Below are 26,253 nucleotides of genomic sequence, written 5' to 3'. Positions count from 1 at the left end.
GGCATATACTTCAATGATAGAGCGGTGTATTATAAGGCAGTTCAAACTATAAACAAAAAAAAAAAAAAAAAGGGATTTAAACGTCGCCTGAGAGATTCGAACTCTCGCGGGGAGACCCCATGTACTTAGCAGGCACACGCCTTAACCACTCGGCCAAAGCGACGTTGATTGTTGGAACGTCTTAATTAATGATATTTATTATATATTTGATTAAGTAAGTCCTTCCTTTTTGTTTTAAAGTCCTTCCTTTCATGAACTTTACAATAAACAAATAACAACTTTATAAAACCGTGCTCTTTTATTGGCTGTCTGTTGCTTATTAGGATGAATTGGTTTGATTTTGGACAACTTTAAACAATTGAAACTCTATAAATTCTAAATTATAATTAGCTTCAATAATAGCTAACTTATTCTTATCTGTGCCGGCCATAAGGTTCACGTGGAAACCGGCCTTATTTGTGCAATTGTTTGTTTGATGAATACAGGCGTCTGAATCTTTTTTTTTTTTTTTTTTCATGAATCACATCATTCTTTGTTCCAATTAATATACCAACCATGATAGGAGTTGAATATCTAGGATGGGGATAGCAAACAACTCTTGGGCACGATTCTTAATTAATACATTCAGTCACATAATACTTATTTAGTATTTTGATTCCCATTAGTGCTTTAGAGTTAACGAATTAGTAAGATAATACAGAAGTAATCATTTTTTTTGGGCCCACCACACAACGTAATCTCATAATTTGAACCGTTGATTTTTTTGATCATAATTCAAAAATTATCTTTAAAAAAAATCAACTGAATCAGAAATTATCTAATCAACTATTAATAATTAATTGTGCTCAAATAAATAGATGAAAATATTGAAATGATTGTGATGATAATCAAATAACTAAATAATTTTTATTTGAATAATTTTTTACAAGGATAATATTTGAATAAGGATTTAAAAATTGAACGGTTCAAATTATAAGATTACGTTATGTAGTAGGCTCAAAATGGTGGTTAACACCGTATTACATTAGTAAAGAATTAGCTCTAGAGTATTTTTGTTCGATACTAATCTCTCTTCTTTGCTTTTTTTCCTTTTATTTATTTTATAAGCAAATTTAATTTATTTCAAAAGAATATTAAAGACCCAGTCAATAAAAGAAAAAGAAATCGGTCACTTTCAAATTCTCCATAGACTACCAATAGTCAAAGGAGAACTTTTGAGGCGCTTCACCAGTCCAGGCCTACTCCTTGATCAGTCCTTTCCTGAAAATTAAAGAAAGAGGGCTGCTATTTTTACACCTCTAAATTTCTTTTTGCACACCTTTTTTGAAAAAAAAGAAAAAGAAAGAAAAACTCAAGAAAAAAGACCATTTGGCCCTCCCCTCACCCACACACCCCCATTCCCATCTCCCCCCCCCCCCCTCGTACACTCCCCATCTCCCCATCTCCATCTTTTTTTTTTTCTTCTTCACGGTCGAAGCCCACCCCCACCCTTTCTCTTCTTCTTCTTCCCCCCACCCCAACCACCTCCCCCCGAGCCCTCCTCTCCTCTCCTCTCCTCCCCCTCCTCCCCGCATGCACCACCTACAAACAGCCACCACCTGCACAACCACCACCACATTCTTCACCTGTGTGGCTGTGTGTGTGTGCTTTTTTATTTTTTATTTATTTTTTATGTTTAGGATGGGTGTACAAAAAGAAAAATTGATGGGATATAAGGTCTTTTCTCTTGAGTTTTTTTTTTTTTTTTTTAAGAAAGAATATGCAAAAAAAAAAAAATGGCGTGCAAATAGCAGCCCTCTTAAAAAAAAAGTTGGCGCACGTTAACCACTCCAATAACTTTTCTGAGTCAGAAAGAAGAATTGACCATTGACATTAATTTAATTAATTAATTAAATATTGGTTGTTTGTGCAATTGTGATTCAGTGATTGGGATTAGCCTTTACCATGGCATTATACATGCTTTTAGGATTGCTGTTGCATTGACATTGTACATGCCTTTAGCCATGACATTGTACATGCTCTTAGCTAGGTTTGCTGTTGCATATATCTAATAATTATCAAATAATCAATCACGATCATCATGCCGTATCTCTCATACCTGTAACTTGAGCTAGCCAAATAATATTAACTTGTTACTATAACTTGCAGATCGAGTCGTGTGTTTGAACGGATGGATGGAGGGAGAATCATGATGTGATGAAACAAAAGTCGGGATCTGATCAACGATCTTATTAATTGATAAATTGGATCTAAATCGGTGGCGGGCAGCGGCAAAATGGCAAAGCTGGATGAAGAACAGATCGCGGAGCTGCGGGAGATGTTTGGATCGTTTGATGGCAACAAAGACGGGAGCTTGACGCAGCTGGAGCTGGGGTCTCTGCTGCGCTCGCTGGGGCTGAAGCCGAGCCCTCACCAGCTGGAGGCTCTCATCCAAAAAGCCGATCGGAATTTCAACGGACTCGTCGAGTTCTCCGAGTTAGTGGCGCTGGTGGAGCCTGACCTCCTACGAGCCAGGTGTCCGTACACCCAAGACCAGCTCAAGAAGATGTTTAGGATGTTTGATAGGGACGGCAACGGCTACATCAGCGCCGCAGAGCTGGCCCACTCCATGGCCAAGTTGGGCCACGAGCTCACCGCAGAGGAGCTGATCGGGATGATGAGGGAGGCCGATACTGATGGCGATGGCCGTATTGATTTTCAGGAGTTTGTGACGGCCATTACATCCGCGGCGTTTGATAATTGTTGGAGATGAATACATGCATGCAATTATATATATATATATATCAAATTAATTAATCAATATTATTGCGAGTTAAACTTCATTACGTTTTGGTTAATGCATGTTTAATAATTAGTGTATGTATCATGTATGTCAGTATGTGTTTAAGTGTTAAACTTAAAACTGTTATTTATTCATGAAGATCGGATAAATGCATGGCACTTGATCTAGCTCTTGGTTTTGAATTGAGAGCTCGAGGCTTATATTGTGCATATATATGATATCGATATATAATTAAAACATCAAGTGCGTAGGTACTTATATGAGAAGAGATTAACTGTTCAGAAGCATATATAACTTGTTCTAATTAATTAAATACCTGATCCAACACATCATATATTAATTATCGTATTCATTAATGAAAATCCGTTCGATTAAAATGAAAAACAATACTTAATTATGTCTATGGTTCATATATATACAGGCTCCTTCTGTTGAGGTATACCTCAACTTATTTATGTTGAGGTATGACCTTGTTGGGGTCCACACGAGTCGTTTTGTGTCGATCCGAACCGTTCGCAAGGATCATCTTCACTGATAGATCATCCTTGCAAAAAATTAGCCAAATCGGAAATCATTTGCCTATCTAACTTTGATAAAACAAATAGACGGTTTCATCGAAAATATTTGGTTCGTCCATTATTTGATCAAAGTTAGATTGGCAAATGATTTTCGATTTGGCTAATTTTTTGCAAGAATGATCTATCTATGGAGATGTAAAAATTGAACGGTTTGGATCGACACAAAACGACTCGTGTGGGCCCCAATAGGGTATACCTCAACGTAAATAAGTTGAGGTATACCTCAACAGAAGGAGCCTGCATATATATATGTATTTATGTTTATTATTAACAATGTTCAGTACCTAATTAAACACATAATATATATATATGTTTGGATAATTGGATATCAGATTTTTCACTCAACAATTTTTTTGTTGCTTTATTTAATATATAATTTGTTGGGCAAATGACACTTTTAGCTCATATCGTTTTTTTTTTTTGGCTAGGGGATCGAATAGCTCATATTGTTTAAAAGCAGACAATCAGACTCATGTATATATATTTTACATCATGTTGCAATCAAACTCAAATTCCTAATTCTATCAATCAAATAGATGCAAAAAACACTACAAGAAATAGCACTGTTTTTGGGACATGATTTTCAATCATCCAACATTTGCAATGACCCATTATATCACACGCCCAGCCTATATCGTAAAGTGGATTACACAAGTGATACAGTCAAAGCGTTCCCAAAGACAACTATATATGGGGTATTTCGTCATTTCACGTGCCTCTCAAACTTCTCCCCACCACCAACTCACGATAAACATGATGAATTTTGAAAGAGTTTTGTTTAGAAATTTGACCCTGACATTATTACGTGTATTCCATCAAGAGAGCCGAGAATTTTTCGAGTTGAACCAATTGCCGGTGCAAATGTTTATTTGAGATGTTAAAATGTCATCATCGATCCCTAACTACTTTAAATAGAGGGCTGATATGAATAGATAATAGATTAATGGTTTGCTATGTTTCCTCCTCGTAAAATGATGAAATAAATTATTCCACATAAAATTGTCAACACCTGAAAGCAATTATAAAAGAGAGAATAAATAATTAAATATTGTTGGTGGATATATATTCACAAAATTAATTCGAGATTGTTAGACTTGCCCTTTCAAATTAATTTATATATTTTGAGGTTATGCTCAACATTAGTTTTTATTACTTTAGCTTAATTAGAAAGCTATTTACCAAATTAATTAAAATCCTACACTACTCTGTTTAAGATTAGGCTAAAGTTTAACTTATCAAGTCAACTCTGAGTTGCATAGTTCTGTTTTTAATATATATGTTGTTAGAATACATGCTAGCAAGTAACAATTATTTTATATGTATAATATTTGGCATGAGATGATTAGTAATAAAATAAAAATAAGAAAGTCGGCCCATTAGATCGAACTGATCAGCTGCTGCTGGCGCACACCGCGCACCTTAAAAGTATGTATGCATGTTAATTAATGTAGAGAAGTCCAACAAATTAACATTAAAGCATGCATGTACTTGCATTTCACGGTTAATTATATATGAAGAGCGAGCGATTACAGATGATGAGATTAGGCATGCACACATCATCCAGTACATGTGGTACTATGTTACTAATTGTGGTGATTCATGTTTTAGGTGCATTATTATTGGCACCTAAAGCCTGTGTTGCAGGAATGTTTTTGAGCATCGACTGTGGTGCGTCGGATTCTTACACCGACAGCAATTCCATAGAGTGGGTTGGAGATGATGAGTACGTGCACAGCGGTGAGGCCGAAAAGGTGGAGTTCTGGAGTTCAGTGCGGCCTCGTGAGATAAGCACGTAGTGTACGAGTTTTCTCAAATAATTTGAGGAAAAACTGCCAAACTATGAAGCCCCTGTGTACATCACCACCTTCTTCTCGGAAGTGATTCGACTCACTTCGGCCCAAAAACGGGCCTTTAAGATTTATGTGGGCAACCAGCCTTATTCAGAAGTCATCGTTCCACCTTTCGGTGGCGTGGTGGAAGTGGCCATTACCAACATCACTGCTTCCTCCAATACATCCTTTCTTGTGGTGTCCACCTCTGATTCTACCCTTCCAGTTCTCCTCAATGCCTTCGAAGGTTATTTGATCAGCCAAGTATTATCACCTGGAACTCATAGCAGAGATGTGCAAGGATTGATGCTACTACAAGTGCAATTCACCGAGGTCTTAATTATATGGACCGGGGACCCCTGTCTTCCATTAAAAACTCAGTGGGAATGGGTTCAGTGCAGCACTGCCCTAATTCCTCGCATAATAGCACTGTCAGTAATTCATTCATTCCTAGGCTCCTAGCTTAATTATTGCACTAATTCATTTTATTTATTTTAAAAAATCAATGTACGTACATATACCCTTATTATATATACACACATAACCGGCCTACTGTTCGTCAACTGCTCGCAGGAATCTCAGTAGCTTCGGTCTGGCTGGTTCACTTCCAGATTTTAGTTCCATGGATGCCCTCGTGACTATGTGAGTTCCCAACTCATCCATCACGAAGCAAAAAAAAATTAGTATTACGTTATATATAGTACGTACGTACGTAGGTGCTGTTGATTTTCCTTAATATTCTTTGTATATCCGCAGTGATTTGCACGACAATAACTTAAATGGTCCTATTCCTGCTTTTCTTGGCTCCTTTCCGAACCTAAAAAGACTGTAAGTTTAATTCGAGCATTGAATTAATTGATCTTAATTAATTAATATATGTTTAAGTCGAAACGTATATGTCTTAACGCGCGTACGTACTGTGCGTGCGGGGTCCCTGCAGCGATTTGTCAAATAATAGATTCAACGGAACCATACCCACCTCCTTATCAAGAAACAAGAACTTGGAACTTGTGTAAGTTTGTACTCTAGTCTCATCTTCCTTTCTAGTACTACTGCCGTACGTACGTGCACCATATGTATGAACATGATACCCATTATCATTTTTTTGGTGGTCAAATTGATATTAATTGCTCAACTAATTGTATATAGTTATTATAATTTATATGATTACTACTGCATGCAGGGTGACTGGTAATTGTCTCTCTGGAATGTCTTGTCCTCCCCCACCTCAGATACCACCTCCAACTCCGCCCAAGACACCACCTGAGTCTCCACCACCACATGTACCACCACCTAATTATGTTACTTCACCACCTTATGATGACAGTACTACTCCATCCTCTTCAGGTTCAGGATCACGCAAAACTCCACCACCTCCCCCTCTAAAAGTCCAATTCGTTTCTACATCTACTCACAGCAGGAACACTGCCCTGCTATCTTTACTATTGCCACCCACAATTCAAGTTCTAATGTACATTCTTACTTAAATATTATGTAATATATTTAATAAGTGTGAGTTGGACAACTTCAACTAAGTGTGAGTTGCAAGTTAATTGCAACGCAAAAGTACTCCCCTTGTATTGTTTTTGGATATTTTATTGGATTTATGTCAGATTGATATGTCAATCCTTTTTGTAAGAAATTTTTTTTTAAAAAAAATCTCATGCTAGTAATAGTAGGAAGAAAGAAGGTTTGCGCGTGTATATATGGATGTTGTAAATTGTGAAATTGGTCAAGGAAAAGATGGTATAGAATAATGAATGAACAGGAAAGTAGCACTACTACGTACTAATCTTTTGTAGATGGCCGGCTGGTAATAACAAAACTATATATGCAATTAGTATCTCATTGTTTAAGCAAATTAGAGCATCAAGCTTTGGGGGGGTGCAGCTGGGTCGGAACTTGACTAGTACTAGTGGGCGGAGCAGGGTTTGGAGACTCATCAATATTAATATCTTGTTGCTCAGCTAAAACCTTTTCCTTGGTCTTCTGGCTCACTTCACCTGCTGCCTTGGCAGCCCTGTTTAAAGCACCAGAAACCCACGTTGCCCCGCTTAATATGTAACGGTTCTTCATAAGTGCAGATCCAGCACTGCTCACCGTTTGCTCTGCAGCTGAAAACGCACACTTTGTCTTTTCAGAAACCTGAAACTTTTCATCCATTCGCCTCACTTTATCATTTACCATGCTTGTGCCTGCACTCAATTTCTCAGACAAACCAATCTTTTGGTCCAAGGAAGCCACTGTGGCTGTGGCAGTGGAAGTAAGCTGGTGTTTTTCATCAAACGCCTTTGCCTTGCTGATTGCATCTTTTCCCAAAACAAACCCTCTGGCCAGCATACTGCTCACAACATCCTCTGCATTTCGGCCAGATGGATCACCACCACCACAACTTACATTTTGATCCGTTGCTAATTGAGGCTCAGGAGACATCTGAACGTACAATTCGATCAGCAGTGTCATAATCAATTATATATACATTGTTATAGGAAAAGATGCCTTCAGAAAATAATATTAGTTACAGTGACAATTGTTAGTGCTGAAGCCACAGCAGCTGGCAGCTTGTAATCTGGAGCCAGATCTATGGTAACGGACTGATCAACTATTGTTGCTCCCTGAAAGATACACACATTTAAGTTAATCAAATGAGATCGATCGACTACAATAGAAGAAGCACATGAATAAAACAAGAGGTTGTAATAATTTTTAGTGTTATCGATCAGAATGTTAATTTCCATCCAAATCCCAATAGAAAATCAAATTGGGCCGAATTTAATGCTAGCTAGTTACCATCCCAAATTGTTACATTTGAAAATGAGCAATCATTAGATAATTAAGCAACTAGGAAAAATAAAATTAAAGGCTCAAAAATCAAAATGAACGAATTGAGATCGAAGTGAATCCACCGAAAGAAGAACTGAAGTTTCTGCCCCTTTGGGATCCTTGAAGGTAACATATGCAATCTGAGCCCTCTCAGTGTCGCTGCAATGAATATATAAAAAAAAAATCCAACTTTTTAGTATAAATATTACGAGCCATCCCCATTCTGATTAGTAACCCGAAAAGAGAAGGAAAAGAAAATCAACCCTTGTACTTCAATATATTCAATTTCACCAGAGAAGGAAAAGAATTCCTTTAAATCATCCTCCGTTGCCCCCAGGGAGACATTGTTAACTTTCACTGTCCTTATCTGTCACGGGGAACAAAAGCAGCAAATTAAGGAATGAAATCAACCCGTACATATCAAACATGACTTCATATATGTGAAATTCAGGAAATGCATATATATATGTTACCATGCATGAAAATGTACCTATTAAAGAAATCATGACTGCACCAACAAAAGAATTATGATTCAGTTACCCTTTACCTTCAAAGGTACTGTTAACAGTGCAACCACATTGTTTTTCAAATCCACTCTATATCATAAATGTCAATGTCGTAAGTAATAATAAGCACAAGTGCGCGCAGTAGTGTGCACGTACGACTCCATGCTTCCAATGAAATTATGAAAGTAAAGAAACAAAGTGAAGGCGACAAATTTCCTATAAGCAGACATGCCCATATATAATTAATACATATATATATGCAGCTAGCACCACTAAAAACTCCATCGGACAAATTCAGACCAATACGCAGTGCAAAAAGCCATCCTACGTACCATAATTCATCACAAAAGAAAATGAAGAATAAGAAAGCGTGAAAAGTGGTATTAGGCAGGGTTTCACGCTTTCACCAAGAGAACCGCAAGATCAAAGATTCGAAAGAGACCGGGATCAAATTTTCAATTGGTTGCCATTTGGTAACAATGTTGAAGCAAGCAGATGAATAAATTGGAATGAAATCGATCAAGCACCATACAGATTATTGTTATTAAAAGTAGAAGGCAATTATAAAGGAAAGAGAATGAGTACTCGCCTCCATCGATGCAGAGCACAATTGTTATTCTTCCTGATGAAGAAGAAAGAAAGAAATAAACAGAGAGCGTAGGGAGGTACGTGTGTAGGCAGACGGTTATGTACTGATGTGATTTCAGGCGTGAATTGATGGACTGAATGGCTAATTGGGCCGGAAACCCAGTCCAATATTTATGAATAAAGTGGGCTTAATGAGTATGAGGGTCAGGCCCATGGCCCATGAAAAGCTCTAGCAAGTAGGAGTTGCGTTGTCGATGGACAGGCGGCAACGGCATCGCGATTCGCATTGTTTGACCTTTAGAAGTAGAGGTGAGGACCGTGAGGTGAACTGGTGAAACAGAAAGCAGAAATTGAAAGGGTCCCCGCCAGGAGAAACAGAATCAAGGAAACTTCCCTCTGCACCCACCAAACACCCAAAAACAGTCCCTCATTCTTCCAAAGAGAAGAAGGAGAATGAGTTTCCAAGATTTTGAGGCTGGCAGTCCGCAACAACAACAACACCGACAATCCCTCTACTTGAAGCAAAAACAACAACAAGTGTATCAACAGTATGAGCCTTCTCAGCCACTGTCTGCTGGGATTTTCCAAATAAACACCGCCGTCTCCTCCTTTTCCCGCCTCGTCAATTCCCTCGGCACCCCCAGAGACACCCTTCAACTCCGTGACAAGCTGTCAGTTTCTTTTCTTTCTTTCAATTATATTTTTACTCTTTTTTTACTTCTTTTTTGTGTTTTTGTCTTCATTAAATTTCTTAGTTTTCTATAATTAGACCCATCATCATTAATTCACGTTCTGGGTCCTGTTTATTAAATTCTATTTCAGACTGATTGTAAATTGTGTTATAACTCGAACCTTTTATCTCCTCCTCAATCCAAATTCACTGTTTTCTAAATTGCGGGTCTCTGTGGTAGTGAAATAACAAATATTTGCTAGAAAGTCCCCCTACATTGCACTGCAACTGCTTGTATATATGTGCATCCATTTGTTTCTTTTCAAAATTCTTAGTACAATGATCTTCCTAAGAAACTAGTGACTTTAAACTATGCAAGTGTTTTTATGGCCCGACTTGTGCTTTTTTTTTTTTTGCAGCATTACAGCCTATGTGATAACTTGTCATTTAAATATTGTTTTTCTATCTTTAGTTGGTTTAATGGTGCTTTTTTATTTAAATAATTTTGATCTTCATATTTCGTAAGGTCATGTAGGTGGAACAGTCTTGCATTATCATCCGTTAGTTACTTTTCAATTGGGTTTGAATTACTTTGACTTCACTCGCAGGCATAAGACAAGGACACAAATTGGGCAGTTGGTGAAAGATACTTCAGCCAAACTTAAGCAAGCTAGTGAAACTGATCAGCACGCAGAAGTTAGTGTAAGTGCATATGCTGTATACTTTTCTAAGTTAGGAGTTCAATAACAAATATGGTGTGTGGAGGGGCTTACACTTACAGCTCCAGTGGGAGAGCATACCCCAAAATTCTCCTGAATAAAAAATTTAAATACCCTGGGTGTGTGTGTCTGTGTGGTGATCTGGCTCTGTTCTTTCACTGCATATCTTCCTCCTTTTCTGTTGTTTACTGTACTTGAAGAACTGGCTCCGTGGTACACTGTACATGTTTATATCGGTTTGACAAAGTTATAAACTATACCCTGCATAATCCCACCCCATCATTTACCACTTGGCCAAGGCCCAAGTGCGTGATTATGGAACTTCCTATATCTTTATAGGCCTCTTTGGTGAATTAGCTCTCTGGTTATCACATTATACATCCAGTTTATGTTTCTTCTTGTAGTCAGTGGAGGGTTTTATCTTTGTAGATTGTAAAAGTCCCATTTAAAACTGCAGGTTGTCAAGAAGATAGCTGATGCTAAGCTTGCAAAGGATTTCCAGTCAGTTCTTAAAGAATTTCAGAAGGCCCAGAGGCTTGCTGCTGAAAGGGAAACAACATATGCTCCTTTTGTTCCCAAAGAAGTTCTGCCATCCAGGTAAGTTAGATGTTGGTGAAAAGAACACAGGACACACAAAACAAAAATGAAAAACATTGAAGTTTCTGTAAATTGTAAACTTGCGTCTAAGTTGACATAATCATTCTTAATGACTTAACTATAATCATCAAATGCCAGTAGTTTCCAGGAGAATTTGATAATATATTATATATCTACCTTCTAATTCTCTCTCCATCTCTAGCCTGATTCTGCTTACTAATCAGTTAAGCTACATGATTACATCTTTATTCTTATATGACTTTCATCATATATTGTGCAGCTATTCTGCCTATGAGCAGGAGATGAGTTCATCTAGGAGTCCAGAACGGCGAACTCTTCTTCTAGAATCAAAAAGGTAGGCAAATTAATATACTTGCATAAATTGGCAGCTCTTGAGAATTTGTTGCAGCTTGGTGTTCAGGCATGTCACAAAATCTGCCACTAGGCCCACCACCTAAATTTGTGTAGTGGGTTTCTCAGTCTATTGTCAATTGGCCCCTTCTCTCAGGGCAGGACCCAAGGTGGATTATTGATTTATTGTAGAGAAAAGTAATGCAAGTGTAGCATTCAGTGCACAAATAAAATGAATGCTTTTTCAGTTATTGTTTTCAGTCACTGAAAAAGCCACTTGGTGGGTTATCGCGTGAATAATAATTGAGAAACTTTGTAATGATAAAGTGTCTTCAGGAACATTATGGTCGACTACAAATGAAAATTCTTGTTTCTAAAAACTGATTTCGTATGTAAACCTTTGTTTGAGTAAGCAGTCAAGCCAACCTATGTTACTTCATGAGGTTGCATCTGTACAGGCTTAGAAGTGGCACATCCCTCGAAAAGAAAGGAATGCCTTCTTAACTAATAATTGGATTTCTCTTTGGTGCCTGCAATATCCCAAAGGGACCAATATTGCCTCATTATTCATGACATGGATTGCGTTGAGCCATCTCAATGTTTTGTTAAGCCTTGATAGACCAGTGGAATGTATCTTCGTCCTATGGTGACTGTTTTTTATTATAAAAATTTAAAACTTCTATGTAAACACATCTTCTTCCTAAGGCTTTCCATTAATTGGGAGACCTGCTTGCAAATTAATTATCTCCTTTAAGATTGAGTGCTTTATGTGATGCAATTGGAATCCATGAGTAAGTTATAGGGCTAATATGTGTTTATATGCAGACAAGAGGTTTTACTGTCGGACAATGAGATTGCATTCAATGAAGCCATTATTGAAGAAAGGGAGCAAGGGATCCAAGAAATACAGCAACAGATCAGCGAGGTTAATGAAATTTTCAAAGATCTAGCTGTTCTGGTCCATGATCAAGGAGCTATAATCGGTTAGCACTTCCCTTTGTCTGTTATTCTAATGTTGAGTTTCTTAGGCTTTGTGTTGTAGTTTGCATGATGCTGAACGTGTTTTCTTTTCAGATGATATCGGTTCTAACATTGACAACTCCCGTTCTGCAACTGTGCAAGCTACTTCCCAACTTGTGAAAGCATCCAAGACCCAAAGATCTAATTCATCTCTGGTAAACTTTTATGGATGTTATTTTCCTATTTTTCATTTCATTGATTCTTGTTATGTAGCTCAACTCATGTCTATTGCTAATTACACGTTTATTTTATAAATTTTATTTTCCCTGGAGAAATTGATGTAATTATCTTTTTGTGCAGACATGTTTGCTGTTGGTGATTTTTGGAATCATCCTTATCATTGTGATTATAGTTGTGGTTGCTTGAGCAATGAAGCTGTGGTTGCCGCAATTTGAGTTCATGCTCAATGAATGATCTCATCATAAGTCCGTCCTTGGTGGTTTTTACTTACAACTTACAACTTACAAGAGCTCCTCTCCTGGAGCCCTGCACAACTTGAACTTGAGCTGTCCGCTCGGTTGTTGCCAAATGACTCACCACTAGAATACTTAATGTGGTTGCTATCTTTGTGTGTAAATATATAAAGATGTCTACAATAAAATGCACATTTAGTTAATATGTGTGGGGTCTACAACCCTCTCAAATAGACGTACAACATAGCAAACAGAACCTGTATTGTTTCTTCTCAAATAAATTCGAAATTCTTTGCATCTCTACTCGTTTGTATTTGTATGATGACCTTCGATATTGTTAAAATAAAAAAAGTAAAAAGAACAAGTGTCTGGGGAGCATTTTGATAGTTTCTTTCTCCTATAATAAAAACTCTTTTCTTTCTTTTGCGAAGCCCGTTTGAAAGCTGTTCAGCCCAAGAAACTCAAGACGGCAAGGCCCATCTTCATAAAATGTGGTCATAGTGAGTGAGATATTTTGGCCCAAAAGCAAAACAGAGAAGAAAGCAATATACATATATATATATATATATATATATATATATTACCTGAGAGACAGAGAATGCAAAGAAAGTCTTCGTCGTGGATGTCACCTTACCTGAGAGCTGAGACTACTCATCTCAGACACAGAGAGAGAGAGAGAGAGAAAAAGAGATTGAAAACTGAGTGGCACGAAAGCATAATAAGATTCCAAATCTACATTAAGCCAAACCCAACGAAGCGATTCCGACCGAGAAAGGCATACTTTACATTTTACATTGCGGCAAACCAAACCAAACGATTCCAAACCCAACGCTTCAATAATTCAATTCTCTCTCTCTATCTCAATTCTCAGGCACCCAACAAGGTAAAGCCATCTGAGATCTCATTCTCAGCTGGGTTTCTGTTTTGCTTTCAAATTAATATTCTTTATGGGGAAATTAAGACATGGTTGTTTGAATTTAATTGGTTAGTGTATGATGTGAATTCTTTTCTCCTGTCTGTCTTTCTACTTTGCTATCAAGTTTGAAATTTGTTGCACTAAAACAACTGAGCTTGCTGCGTTGGATTAGATTGGATTGGATTGGGTGTGTAATTTGGTCCCAGCTCTTTCTCTCTCGTTGTCTGTCTTTTTTACAGGCTGTTTAAATTCAGGGGATTGATTCTATTCAGTTCAATTGGACAGTTAGTCAATTACAGTCGAACTCATATGTATCGTATTAGTAATTGGTCATTCTGTTGAGTTTGAATACACACAAATACAATCGTCTATTAACTCTGCTTCTAAACCTTTCTGGTTTTTTGTCTAAACTTGAGACCTGATTTACTGGTAAATTGACATTCCTAGTTGATTCCTGCAGGCCAAGCCTCAAGAGTCCCATTCATAGTCAAGCAAAGCGTCAGTCAAGGTAATACTTTAAATAAAAAAGTTTCACCTCTATTCCCATATCTGTTCATAAGCTTGTCACACCTATAAAATTATACCTTGTGTCTTCGTATCTTGGCAATCAATGTACTTGCAGTTACCTTCCACATAGTGTACTCAACTTGTTATTCTTGCATGGCCTTTGTGAAAAATACATAAAATTTCTGATTGTGTTATAAATTTTTGAAGCAAGAAAGTCTTACTCAAGTTGCAGAACAATTGAGATTGAGAAGGGAAATTTGAAATTTGATGAGTATTTGAATTGGATAGTGTTTCCTGAATATATTTATTTTGCTAATATTTTCTTTGAAATTAAATGGAGTATTAGAGAATCAGCTACCAGTTCAGTCTAATGACCTATAAGTTATAATCTGAAGCAACCTACCTAATCATAAGTGAAAGTTCAAAACAGCTGGCCTGATATGCCAGATTTGTAATTATGAAAACTATTGGAGATCATGATTTCTTTTACGCTTGCCAGGAACTACTGCATGGCGTTTGTGGCTGATGTGGCATAAATGGAAGGAGAAGTTCATGTGCAAACTCTCCAAGTATATCAAATATTTGCAGGGGATTGACCACATAATCCCAATGGTGAACCCAAAACTTCCCCATCGTCCAACAATATGCTATAGGCCTATACAACCGTCTGACCTTGAGCTCTTAGAGCAAATCCATGTTGATTTATTTCCTATTAGGTACGTAATTTCATTGATACTTTCTCATGTGTACATGCTTTGTTACAATGACATAGCTTCTTCACAAAAGATTATGCTACTCTCTACAGGTACGAGTCTGAGTTTTTTCAAAATGTAGTCCATGGACATGATATTGTGTCATGGGCAGCTGTTGATCGAAGTCGTCCAAATGGTCAAAGTGACGAACCTATTGGATTTGTAACGGCACGAATTGTTCTTGCAAGAGAAAGTGAGGTGGGTACTTTATATTTCTAGATTTAATTCCTGCATGTATATGAAAGAATAGCTTTGCTGATACTTTTTATTTTGTGAGTTACCCTAACTCTTTTGTTTTAAAAAAAAAAAAAATTGCCTTGTAGATAGGGGATTTGCTCAATTACGACCCATCAAAATCAGATCAGACCTTAGTCTACATTCTGACATTGGGAGTTGTAGAATCTTTCAGAAATCTTGGCATAGGTAGGAGTTTGTCTCTTGTTTGATATAAATTATGGGATTTCCTTTCACTATGTGACCATATAATTTGACCTTCCTTGGACTTGCAGCTTCTGCACTTATTCGTGAGGTCATAAAATATGCCTCAAGTATTCCAACCTGTCGGGCAGTTTACTTGCATGTTATTTCTTACAATCATCCCGCAATCCTTTTGTATAAGAAAATGTCATTCAAGTGTGTAAGAAGATTGCCAGGCTTTTACTTGATCAACGGTCAGCATTATGATTCATATCTGTTTGTTTACTATGTAAATGGCGGTCGGTCTCCTTGCTCACCATTGTAAGTACAGTATCCTTTATTTTTGGTTCATTCTGATATGTCACATGTTTTGATGAAGATGATTGCAAAATTTGCAATTCATTGAGAAAAAATTTCTGAACAATTTGGCTGCCTGCTATAAACATTTTTGTTTGGGCAGATAGCTCAGAAGAATCACCCATGGCCTGAATTTAGATTCTTTTGAAGCATTTGAAATATATACATAAATTAGAAGATTGGTAAGAAGAAGTAAGAAGAACCCAGTTTTTAAGTTGAACTTTAATTAAGCAATTTGTTGTAGTAACTCAGAAACCTAGAGCCCAGATGCACGTAACAGTCTGGTTTGAACAGTTTGTTCCCAACTAATGATTATTGTGGTGAATGTCTCCCTATTTTAAGGTCCGTTTGCAGCTGCCAAGTACTGCTGAAGTGATAATAGTTATTGTTATTAATTATTGGGTTATTTTATGTTGCAGAGAGCTTGTTACAGTGACGTTGAATCATGTGAGGAATGGTTTTAAGTCGGTGTTTGCAAGACTACGGAAGAATGAAGATAGGAAGGTCCCAAAATGGCCTAAATGTAAAGAAACCCATTGCCTTATATCGACAACACAAAGCAGGAGAAACGTGACAGCAGAGTGTACAGGGTATGAGTGTGTTTGATGATAATTTGTTTGTTTATATTCGTACTTGGGTGTGTCAACAGACAGAGAGAGAGGACAGAGAGAGAGTGGGAAAGGGAGAGGGAGATGACCAGGTAGAGAAGTTATGTACTTAATTATGTTGATCGTGTAAAAGTAAAAACCCCCCCAGCCATTTTAGTATCGAATAACGTCTTATAATGTAATGTAATAAATTCTCTTGTGTTGTGTTGTACAACTTGTACTAGATCAGATAACTGGGTGTTCCTTGTTAACCTGTTTGTTCCTTTGGTTTTAAAAGTTATCCTCATTCCTCAACCCTCAGCAAATTAATTAAGAAAAACTTACCCGCTGCATGATCAAGTGAAAGTGAATCCCGGGCCAAAAAAAGAAGTGAAAGTGAATCATAAATACAGATGTTTATATCTTAACCGCTTGTTACCCACGTTATGTGTCTACACGGTAATTAACGGATTCCTTCTTCCCCTTTAACCTCGTTCGTACCAGAAAAAGTAACAAAATAAAAATAATATAACCTCATTTGTTTGTTAATTAAATTAATGTCTTGAATTAAAATACCCTCGCTATTCTTGGACTTGTAATTGAATATATGCTCATTCTGTCACTCATAAATCACAGTACACGAATGCATATATTCATTATTAATTTATAGATCTATAAATTTAAATGGAAGTTAATGGAACGTCCCTGCATTAATAATTAAATTCATTTTAATTCGACACCCATTTGACTATTTCTTCAGAATCTTCATACATGCATCTCCTTATTAATTTCTTAAAAAATTCATGCATGCATGCATATTCCTAAATATAGCAAAAATTAGTTTGTAGGTTATTTTATGGATGGATCTACTTGTGATGGCTGATGAATATATCGAAAATGAGTTGATGGAGGTCTTCTAAGTCTGGTGGTGGGGGTTGAATTAAGATAACAGTTGGAGCTCCATTTCCGGCATAGTAATAGTAGGTGATGCATATTCAATCTGAATTCTCCCTCTGTCATATATATGGATGTGTGAATGCAGAAAGCAATGGTGAAGAGCAAAATAAAAAGGAATTCATAAGGGAAGAAAAATAAAAGTGGGCATGGGATCATCCTGTTTTGTCTGTGTGCAGGCAGTGTGCCTACTCCTCCTACTTACTACACCCACTTGGGTTTCCGGAGAAGCTAAAAAGGACACAATCACTCACCACGGAGGCCCTCTGCTGACTGGGCAAGTGAACCTTTCCATCCTCTTTTATGGTAAATTTATGAAGCAACAAAGGAAATTGTTGAGGAGATTCCTCAAGTCCCTGAATGACAACCATAGCGCTGTCTCCAAGTGGTGGGATATCGTGGAGAACTACGTAGATGTGGCAGGAGCTGATGCTAAAAACAAAAAGTCGGTTGATGGTGCCCGAAAGATCAAAATCAAAGTGGGCACTCAACAGAGCGACGACAAGTGCTCGCTGGGGAAGGTGTTGACCCATGACTTCATAAAGAGTCTTGTGGATAAGTGCAAAACGGGGTCTAAGGGGAAGGCCAACACCATAGCAGTTATTCTTACAGCTCCGGATGTGACGGTGACAGGGCTGTGCAGGGGGCAATGCTCGGAGCATGGAGAGATTGGCAGGCACCCCTACCTGATTGTAGGGAACCCAGAAATTGAGTGCCCCGGAGTTTGTGGGGTGCCCTTCGTCAAGGCCGACTACGGCCCTGCGGGTCCCATTCTCAAGCCACCCAATCAGAACATGGGCATTGATGCTTTGCTCTTCAACTTCGCGTCTGGCTTGGCTGCTACCGTCACCAATCCCTTTGGCAACGGCTTCTTCAAAGAGGGACCCAAGAAACACCCTCTCGAGGCCTCCACCGCCTGCCCCCCCGCTAACTATGGAAACATCCAGAAAGACCCCAAAACCGGTGGGGCCTACAATGCCGTTGGACAAAAGGGCTCCAAGTTCTTGCTCCCCCCCATCTGGAACCCTAAAACATCCTCTTGCTGGACCCCTGCCTAAATCCAATCATCTTTTCATTCATGCATCCATTCCATCCGGCCATTTTTCTTTATTTTTAGTTTAGCCCTGCCTACGTACGTACCTCCATTTCAATATGGAATTTTGTCAAGTACTATTTGCTGTGTATATATAATATTACAAATTCAAGCATATCATCCATTGGTGTTCACGTACTACTTTTAATTAAGTTGAAGTATCTGTTATGTACGTTAAGAGTTAATTAAAGTGATCGAAGTTATATACCAACTAATCTATCTTTGTTATGTTAGATTAATAAACAAAAATAGTACAAGTAGATCAGTCTAATTGTTTAATGATACGTCTCGATCTCTATTATATTAGACGAAACTCCAAATTTGAATCCTTTTATCCATACTAAAAAGAGAAAAATTTATAATATATATATAGATACTGAAATGATTTAGATGGATGTAAACCCATTAATTGTATGGTGGCATATCCTTAATTTCCGCTCCAAATTAATGATCGATGAGCAATATATGTTCTTCTAGTGGGTACTGTGACAAAATCTATATATCGTATATACGAGCAGGGCAACGACATCCATTGATCTCTGCTTTATAAATGAAAGAAAAATAAGTCCATGAAATATTTCACATACAGTTTGACCTTTGAACCTCCATGTCCTCTCTTCCTTTGAGTTCGTTACATATCACAAAATTAAAAAAATGTACTTAATTATATAATCAAAACGTTAAGAGTTGCAGCACAAATCTGTACATAAATCTCAAATAGGATGATCGGTCAAGCATGTATAGAGCACTACTTTCATTATAGAGCAATTAGGAATGTGCAAGTGAGAAATTAATTTAACTCGTTAGATAATACATGCACTATGTAAGACTATTTTTTTCAATAAGAAATTCGATTTTAATTCTGGGATAAGTTCAAATTTAGATTAATGATGTAAGATCAAATATTGACATTAGTTTTTTGACCCCTTTTTGATCTTATTGAACATGACTGAAGTCGATCAATATTTGATCTTAATTATATATTTAAGGACTAAAACCTTTAGACTCTTTTTTTTTCAATGTGAGTTTTTTCTCTCAACATTTTTAACCAATTTGAACTACCTTTAAATTGTTTGTTTTAATAGGATCCATCTTTAATTAGGTATGCGCCCATGTGTCCCTTACTATTTTTTTTTGGTCAAGATCCCTGACTATATATATATATATATATAGGTAGCTTCTTCTTAATTAATTAGCTGGGTCCGTAATTATCTTGTGGTGTCCGAATTCCGTAAGTTAAGATGATTCGTTGGTTGATTAGTGGCTAGCTATAGCCTATGCCGTGTATTTATGTATGTATGTGTGTATAAATAAGATGCAGCAAGCAAAGCTAGGGACGGAAATTAAGAAGAATAAATTAGAAAGAATAAAATGGGCTTATCATCATCATCTCGCCTTAACCTTGGTCTGGTTCTCTCCCTACTGCTAGTACTGGTAGTACTAATGCCTCTGGTTTCCGGGTTTAGCAAGCACCCTCCCCCCTTCGCTTACCACGGAGGCCCTCTCCTGACGGGCAATGTCGACATTTCACTTCTATTCTATGGTGCGATTGGGCGTGTACAGAAGCGTACCATCAGGAGTTTCCTCAAGTCTCTCAACTTCGATGGCGGTGCAAACCTTGAGCCTCAGGTCTCCAGCTGGTGGAGAATTGTCGAGAGCTACCAATCCATCGCTAAAAACACCCCCCTCGCCCCTCCAATCAAAGTCCACGTGGTCAATCAGCAGACGGAGGCCTCATGCTCTGTTGGGAAGGTGTTGACCATTGACTTCATAAAGACACTGGTGCCCAAGGCCACCGCTGGCAAGCCCGGCACTCTTGCCGTGATCGTGGCCGGGAGGGATGTTACGGTGGCATCGTTGTGCAGGGGAAGATGCTTCGAGCATGGAGTGATTAACAACCAGCCCTACATTGTGATTGGAAACCCAGAAACGGAGTGCCCGGGAGCGTGTGCATGGCCGTTCGTGAAGGCCGACGGTGGGCCCCAGGGGGTGACACTGCAACCCCCAAATGGGAACATCGGAGCGGATGCCATGGTGGTCAACTTGGCGGGAGGATTGGCCGCAGCCGTGACCAACCCATTCAACAACGGATTCTCACAACCGGGGGTAGCAGGCGCGGTCATCGAGGCCACAACGGCTTGCCCGGCGAGGTTCGGAACTGGGGCATTCCCGGGGTACGCAGGAAAGGTACATGTGGACCCCAAAACCGGTGGGGCCTTCAATTCCCACGGATCCAAGGGTAAGAAGTTCTTGCTGCCGGCGGTGTGGAACCCACGAACATCCTCATGCTGGACCCTTATGTAATTCACGAATTCCATCCATCACACATTCGATCCCCACATCCAACACCCCAACTGCTTTGCTTTCTTAATTTATTTCAACACTACGTATATATGCATATATGCATGCATGCTTAATTAATTGGTTTTAATTCACTTTGGGCACACACCGAGTACCAAATTAAATACCAGGCCAAAATACGTACGTACATACGAACTAGTCCATCGATCACACATATCTTTATTGATGAATCGATGTAATTTAATTAGGGCGTAGTAGTTGTAGTTTTTGATAGGCGCATGTTGATGAGATGGGTCTTTGCGGCCTCAGCAATGTTTGCAAATGGTTGGATGGAGACAAATGATGAAGCGTTGAGAGCGGCCTCTTGGTCCTTGACGTCATACTCAATGGAGGATTTGATAATGCAGGAATCAGAGGCTTTCTCAATGATTTCGAAGCGAACTCGGTAAAGAGTCAATCCCAACTCCAGATATCCACCTTCAATCACCTCCACTTCTTTCACCCGCTTCTCGTTATCCACCTTTGTAAACTTTTCCTTGTGGCTACCAGGCCCTCCTATGCCTAAAAATCAAAACGTACGTACGTGTTACCATATGTACTTAATTAACTTCTCACCAAAAAGTGATTAATTAATTAATGTTAATTTCCTTATATATAATAATATCATATCCTTAATTAATTGCTGATTCCAACTAATTATCAAGACTTTCTTAATTAATTGACAGGTACACATCTCATCTCCCATCAATCATCATTATAAATCAATACTGGAAAAGAAAAATCATGAATATTGCTCCCAATAATACTGTTTAAAGTAGCTAAATATATCAGACCATATAGTAGTTAAATATATCAACCCATCATCAATATACTGTAATCTAAAGACCCAATTCATTAGAGTCCAGGATAACACAATAATGGAAACAACCGTCCAAACTGAAAAACAGACAAAGCCCACACACAGCCCATACCCAATCTACCAAGACGTGACCAGATAAGAGTAGTGTGCTACAGGCACTCCTTTTTGACCATACAAAAAAGAGTGGCTTAGCTAGAAGCCTAGAACCAGCTCTCTCTCTCTCTCTCTCTCTCTCTCTCTCTCTCTCTCTCCCGGGTTGTGGAGTACTCAATTAAGGTGATGCAATTTAATGTTAATTTAACAATCAAAAATGAAATTGAGATATATGTATGTAAATTAGGAATAGAGGGTAATTAAGAGGCAGGCGTGGTACCTGATGCAAATGTTAATTTGAGAACAGTCCCAACCCCTCCATCACCCTCGACGACATCAATTTTGTGAATGAGATCGGGAAGAGTTTGCTCCGCCAGAGTTGCAAATCCGAGTGTGCCATACAGCTCCCATGCTTCGCTTGCTCCCACCTTCACTTCTAACTCATGCTCTAATACTCGCCCAACCATCTCGATCGATCTCTTTATTTCATTTCTCCTTCGGGAATCATATCATATATATATATTCACCGATGTTTCAGATCAAGTCGTACGTCTTATCTATCTATCTAGCTGGCTACAGTACTCGAGGCATCTTTTCTTTTTTATTTAAATAAATATTCTACAGAAACAAGATGCCTAATAAAGAAGAAAAAGGACAAGTCTCTGAGCCCCGAATATGCCAATCTTCACATCAAAAGATGCCTACAGTACTATAATTCCAAGATGCCTAATTGCCTATATATACGTTAATACGTCTACATACAGCCGGCATGTTTTTTGGCATTAGCCAACAGTTGACTAAATTTGGTGAATATTAATTGCAACATTACTTATGTACATATATAATTAATTCTGCTTTAAAATCCCTAATTAAGGGTGATGTGATGTGATCATACATTCATACATTCATACATTCACATAATGCTTAATTTAGTTTATTTGTTTGGTTGATCTTCAGGAGCTTTCCGCTAGCTACACGGTATATGATGTATATCGATCAGTTACGAACTTACGATTGCCAATATTAATTCTGCAGAAAAATGCTGTTTTCATGTAATTATCAATTTGAGTCTAAATCATGGCCAAATAAATAAATAAAAAACAATTTGACGCTTAATTTTTTTTTTTCAATTTTGATTTTCCATTGCTTAATGATTTTTCTTTTTTGGATTATCAGAATCGGGGACCAAAAGCAAAGAAAAGACTACACAACATCTCTTAATACATGATTTATTTTATTTTATTTTTTCTTAATTATGATTTCTTTCACTGTTTTTTTTATGTGATTGCATGATATATCTGCTTCTCTCTCTTGAAAAAAAATAAAACGTGATGCATCTGATCTTTGTTCCATTATAGGGATGGCTATAATGGAAAAATTCCCGCAGGGACCCACCCCGATTAAGCGGGTATGATAATACCATTCTCGTCCTCACCCCGCCTCACAATGGCGAATCTAGGAATTGAACGTCACGGGGTTAAGATTAAGAAGCTCACGAATATTTATTTTGAATAGAAAAATATGATTTATAGGTAGAAAATGTATGATTTCTAGGTTGACAAGACCTTTTTGTAGATAAACTCTTCGAATTTGATCTCGAATATTAGGATCGATCATAATCCGACATTGGAGGTCGAAGTCCAGGGACTGTAAGAGGGCCCCCAAAATTGCATCTAACTCACGTTGTTTTGAATATCATATGAGACTCTATGCTGTCTTCTCTCCTCTTTCAAACATTTCTTCAAACACCTTGTCCCTGCAACTCCACCAACATCCATGAGTTCATGGGGTCAATTGACCCTATTGACACAATTGTAGATCCAATGTCTTCAAACACCTTGCCCCTGCAACTCCACCAACATCCATGAGTTCATGGGGTCAATTGACCCTATTGACACTATTGTAGATCCGCACATATCACCCCGTATACCAGTTTATAATTAATAAAAACCCGCATACTCGTTTAATAAAAAAATTATATTATATAATTATATTTTAATTTTTTATCTTATTTTTGTTGTCTTTAAAATTTAATAGTGGTTTTTTTTATTTAGTGTTGTTGTAATATAATATGATGAATTTTAATGTGTTTGCTATATTATGTATTTATGTTAATTTAGTAAGTTATTAATACAAAATTTATTTTTAAAAAAGATAATAGGGACTCCGAATACCCCTGATGGAGACCCAATTATCTGACGGGCCAAATATTGTATTGGCAAACCCGACCTGAACTCGTCCCGTTGCCATCTCTTAGTTCCATATCTTTAACGGCAAATTACGTACATTTATAGCGTGCATATTAATGCACCTTGTTTTATGCCTGGTACCATAGTTTCGATTATATATTATGCTCACGAAATTAAAGCTGATCTCGCAGGTCGATTTCAAGATTCAATATTGAACTTTGACATATGTGAGAGCCCTGTTAAGGACGTATATGATTGACGTAAAACCTAGCTAGCAAGCAGTATAGATGGAAGAAAGGAGAGAATTACACGACAGTACACAATATTACATTAATTAATCTGTAATAACAACGTACCCGTTACATACAGTTATATATTCCAGGGGGTTTTAACTTTTTTATTATATATTGTAACCAGACACACACATTTATATATGATACGTCTACACTAGAGGGAAAACGGATGGATTGTTTAGCTAGGTAGGGTTGATATAATTGGACAATTCAATTTCAAGATACTGTTTGGCGACGTCTGCAATTTTGGCTAATGGGTCGATGGAGACAAAGGAAGCAATATTGGCAGCAGCCTCTTCCTTGACATCATACTCGATTGTAGATTTGATGATACAGCAATAGCTGCCTTTCTCAATCACCTCAAACCGAATCCGATAAAGCGTAAATCCAACATCCAAAAACCCACCTTCAAACACCTCCACTTCTTTCACAAGCTTCTCATTATCAATCTTTGTAAACCTCTCTTTATAATCGATAATATCCCCAAATGTGCCTAATACATATAATTAATTTGATCCGTCAACAAAACATATATTAATGAATCAAAACAAAATTAAATTACCCGATTACAGGTTAATTAATTAATTAATTACGAGATCGATTGATCGAACTGCGCATGATGACCATGCATGTAGCTAGGTACGTACGTACCTGGAGGATATGTAAGCTTGAAGACAGTTCCAACACCTCCATCACCTTCCAAAAGCTCAATTTTTTCAACCAAACCAGGGAGTTGCTCTTCTACTAACTTTGCCAGTCGTAGTGTGCTATACAGATTCCAGGCATTGCTTGCTGGCACATTCACTTCCACCTCATGCCAAACTTGCCCAAACATCTCGATCTTTTCTAATTAACTAGTTAATTTAATTATATCAATCTCAAATATCTTTTCTGAAATTGTTTTATTTGTCCATCTATATATATATGTGTGTGATTTCTGTACACAGGTGTATTGTGCGTATGTAGGTAGGACAACATGCCGGACTTGGAATCTAATCCAAGTTGGCCTGCAAAGGTGCTTGATTAATTATCTTTGTACGTATTCATGTGTATATATATATGCCTACCAACGGTATGCGTTTGTCTGTTATTGCTTCTGTCAGCACATGATATATGGTACTTATGGCGATATCCATTTGTCATAAGCATGGCATGGCCTGCATGGGTGTTGAGAATAGAAGACATCCTCTCCATTTCTCTCTCCTGTTTTCTCGAAATTTAAGCCTCTACCATTTAACTTCATTCAAATAGAATCCAATAGTTTTTTATTTTTAGACTAAAATACAAAGTGAGGTCTAAAATGTAGTTTTTATTTTTGAAGTGGGACTTAAAAATGAACGGTTCAAATTGTAAAATTACACTACATGATGCGCCAAAATGATAATTAGCTTGGTAATAATTTGTTAACTAATTAATTTTAGAACATTTTTGTAAACTTGCTAACTGTTTAAGCGTTTTGTGGTCTTAATTTTAATGGTTATATTTTTACTTTGTTCTGCCCGTTTAGGCCTATATATTGGCCAATTGAGCGCTGTAGCTTTTTGTAGGGGCTTGCCCTTTCTCTTTTTGGTTTTTAAAGTATTTACTTACCCAAAAAAATGTGTTTACCGCCCAGCCCATTCCTTATTTGGAAATTCTATTTTGGACCATACATAGCACATTTGAAATCTTGGGCCAGTCTATTTCGATCCCGATTCCAAAAGAAGAAAATTCATCCACATTCATGCAAAAAAAAAGAACATAGATTGAAGATGTGGAACTGATAAACATACATTGACTAAACAAAATGACATCATTTGGATAGTGCTTTATTGTATTCCAAATCTCAGAAGGAAACCTGACCAACAAGCAGTGATACATCATATATACATATATATATATATATATATATAGCCAGTTAGGTTTATTCATGATACCCCTTATATATGTATATAATTGCCACATTAGATATTGTGTATGTTTGAGAATGATCGGTCTTTGCTTAAATCAATATTCCCATCCGTAGACTTGAAAAAAAAAAAAAAAAAATCTCTTTGGTTTTAAACTTCTAGTGATCATG

At 37.6% G+C, this 26,253-nt stretch overlaps 6 protein-coding genes, 1 non-coding gene and 1 pseudogene across 8 annotated transcripts; 4 read left to right on the top strand and 4 right to left on the bottom strand.

Annotated features, from left to right (window-relative positions):
• Positions 1-81: 81 nt before the first annotated feature.
• TRNAS-GCU (transfer RNA serine (anticodon GCU)) lies at positions 82-163 on the bottom strand. Its single transcript has one exon. It is a non-coding gene; the product is annotated as a tRNA-Ser (tRNA).
• Positions 164-7,058: 6,895 nt separating this feature from the next.
• On the bottom strand, positions 7,059-9,113 carry BPA1 (binding partner of acd11 1). The gene is made up of 5 exons (XM_086234750.1): positions 9,108-9,113; positions 8,276-8,379; positions 8,096-8,171; positions 7,712-7,804; positions 7,059-7,622 (listed from the first exon to the last, which is right to left on the bottom strand). The coding sequence occupies exons 1-5, from the start codon at positions 9,111-9,113 to the stop codon at positions 7,059-7,061; spliced, it is 843 nt and encodes a 280-aa protein (XP_086090876.1).
• A 316-nt stretch (positions 9,114-9,429) lies between these two features.
• On the top strand, positions 9,430-13,173 carry SYP21 (syntaxin of plants 21). Its single transcript, XM_086235434.1, has 7 exons — positions 9,430-9,777; positions 10,385-10,478; positions 10,953-11,092; positions 11,373-11,447; positions 12,269-12,426; positions 12,518-12,618; positions 12,764-13,173. Exons 1-7 carry the CDS (start codon positions 9,560-9,562, stop codon positions 12,827-12,829), a joined length of 852 nt encoding a protein of 283 aa, XP_086091560.1. The 5' UTR covers positions 9,430-9,559; the 3' UTR covers positions 12,830-13,173.
• Positions 13,174-13,474: 301 nt separating this feature from the next.
• On the top strand, positions 13,475-16,684 carry LOC147289071 (Acyl-CoA N-acyltransferases (NAT) superfamily protein). 2 transcript variants are annotated; one of them, XM_086236523.1, is made up of 8 exons: positions 13,475-13,759; positions 14,253-14,300; positions 14,646-14,676; positions 14,799-15,015; positions 15,105-15,249; positions 15,375-15,474; positions 15,561-15,789; positions 16,245-16,684. In XM_086236523.1, exons 4-8 carry the CDS (start codon positions 14,825-14,827, stop codon positions 16,429-16,431), a joined length of 852 nt encoding a protein of 283 aa, XP_086092649.1. In that variant the 5' UTR covers positions 13,475-13,759; positions 14,253-14,300; positions 14,646-14,676; positions 14,799-14,824; the 3' UTR covers positions 16,432-16,684. The 2 variants fall into 2 exon arrangements, with proteins under 2 accessions (XP_086092649.1, XP_086092647.1); XM_086236521.1 differs by lacking the exon at positions 14,646-14,676.
• An 831-nt stretch (positions 16,685-17,515) lies between these two features.
• LOC147289070 (protein EXORDIUM-like) lies at positions 17,516-18,424 on the top strand. Its single transcript, XM_086234749.1, has one exon. The coding sequence runs from the start codon at positions 17,516-17,518 to the stop codon at positions 18,422-18,424; it is 909 nt and encodes a 302-aa protein (XP_086090875.1).
• A 553-nt stretch (positions 18,425-18,977) lies between these two features.
• Positions 18,978-20,793, top strand: LOC147289069 (protein EXORDIUM-like 6). Its single transcript, XM_086236596.1, has one exon. It carries the CDS (start codon positions 19,831-19,833, stop codon positions 20,761-20,763), a length of 933 nt encoding a protein of 310 aa, XP_086092722.1. The 5' UTR covers positions 18,978-19,830; the 3' UTR covers positions 20,764-20,793.
• Positions 20,794-20,916: 123 nt separating this feature from the next.
• LOC147289068 (norbelladine synthase-like) lies at positions 20,917-22,380 on the bottom strand. The gene is made up of 2 exons (XM_086236597.1): positions 21,993-22,380; positions 20,917-21,321 (listed from the first exon to the last, which is right to left on the bottom strand). The coding sequence occupies exons 1-2, from the start codon at positions 22,177-22,179 to the stop codon at positions 21,005-21,007; spliced, it is 504 nt and encodes a 167-aa protein (XP_086092723.1). The 5' UTR covers positions 22,180-22,380; the 3' UTR covers positions 20,917-21,004.
• Positions 22,381-24,376: 1,996 nt separating this feature from the next.
• LOC147289067 (norbelladine synthase pseudogene) lies at positions 24,377-25,029 on the bottom strand (annotated as a pseudogene).
• Positions 25,030-26,253: the final 1,224 nt, after the last annotated feature.

This window comes from Dryas octopetala, chromosome 3, assembly GCF_963921425.1.
Source record: "Dryas octopetala chromosome 3, drDryOcto1.1, whole genome shotgun sequence".
Lineage (NCBI taxonomy): Eukaryota > Viridiplantae > Streptophyta > Magnoliopsida > Rosales > Rosaceae > Dryas > Dryas octopetala.
Note: the sequence above shows the minus strand (reverse complement) of the source record. Positions and strands in the feature narration are given on the sequence as shown.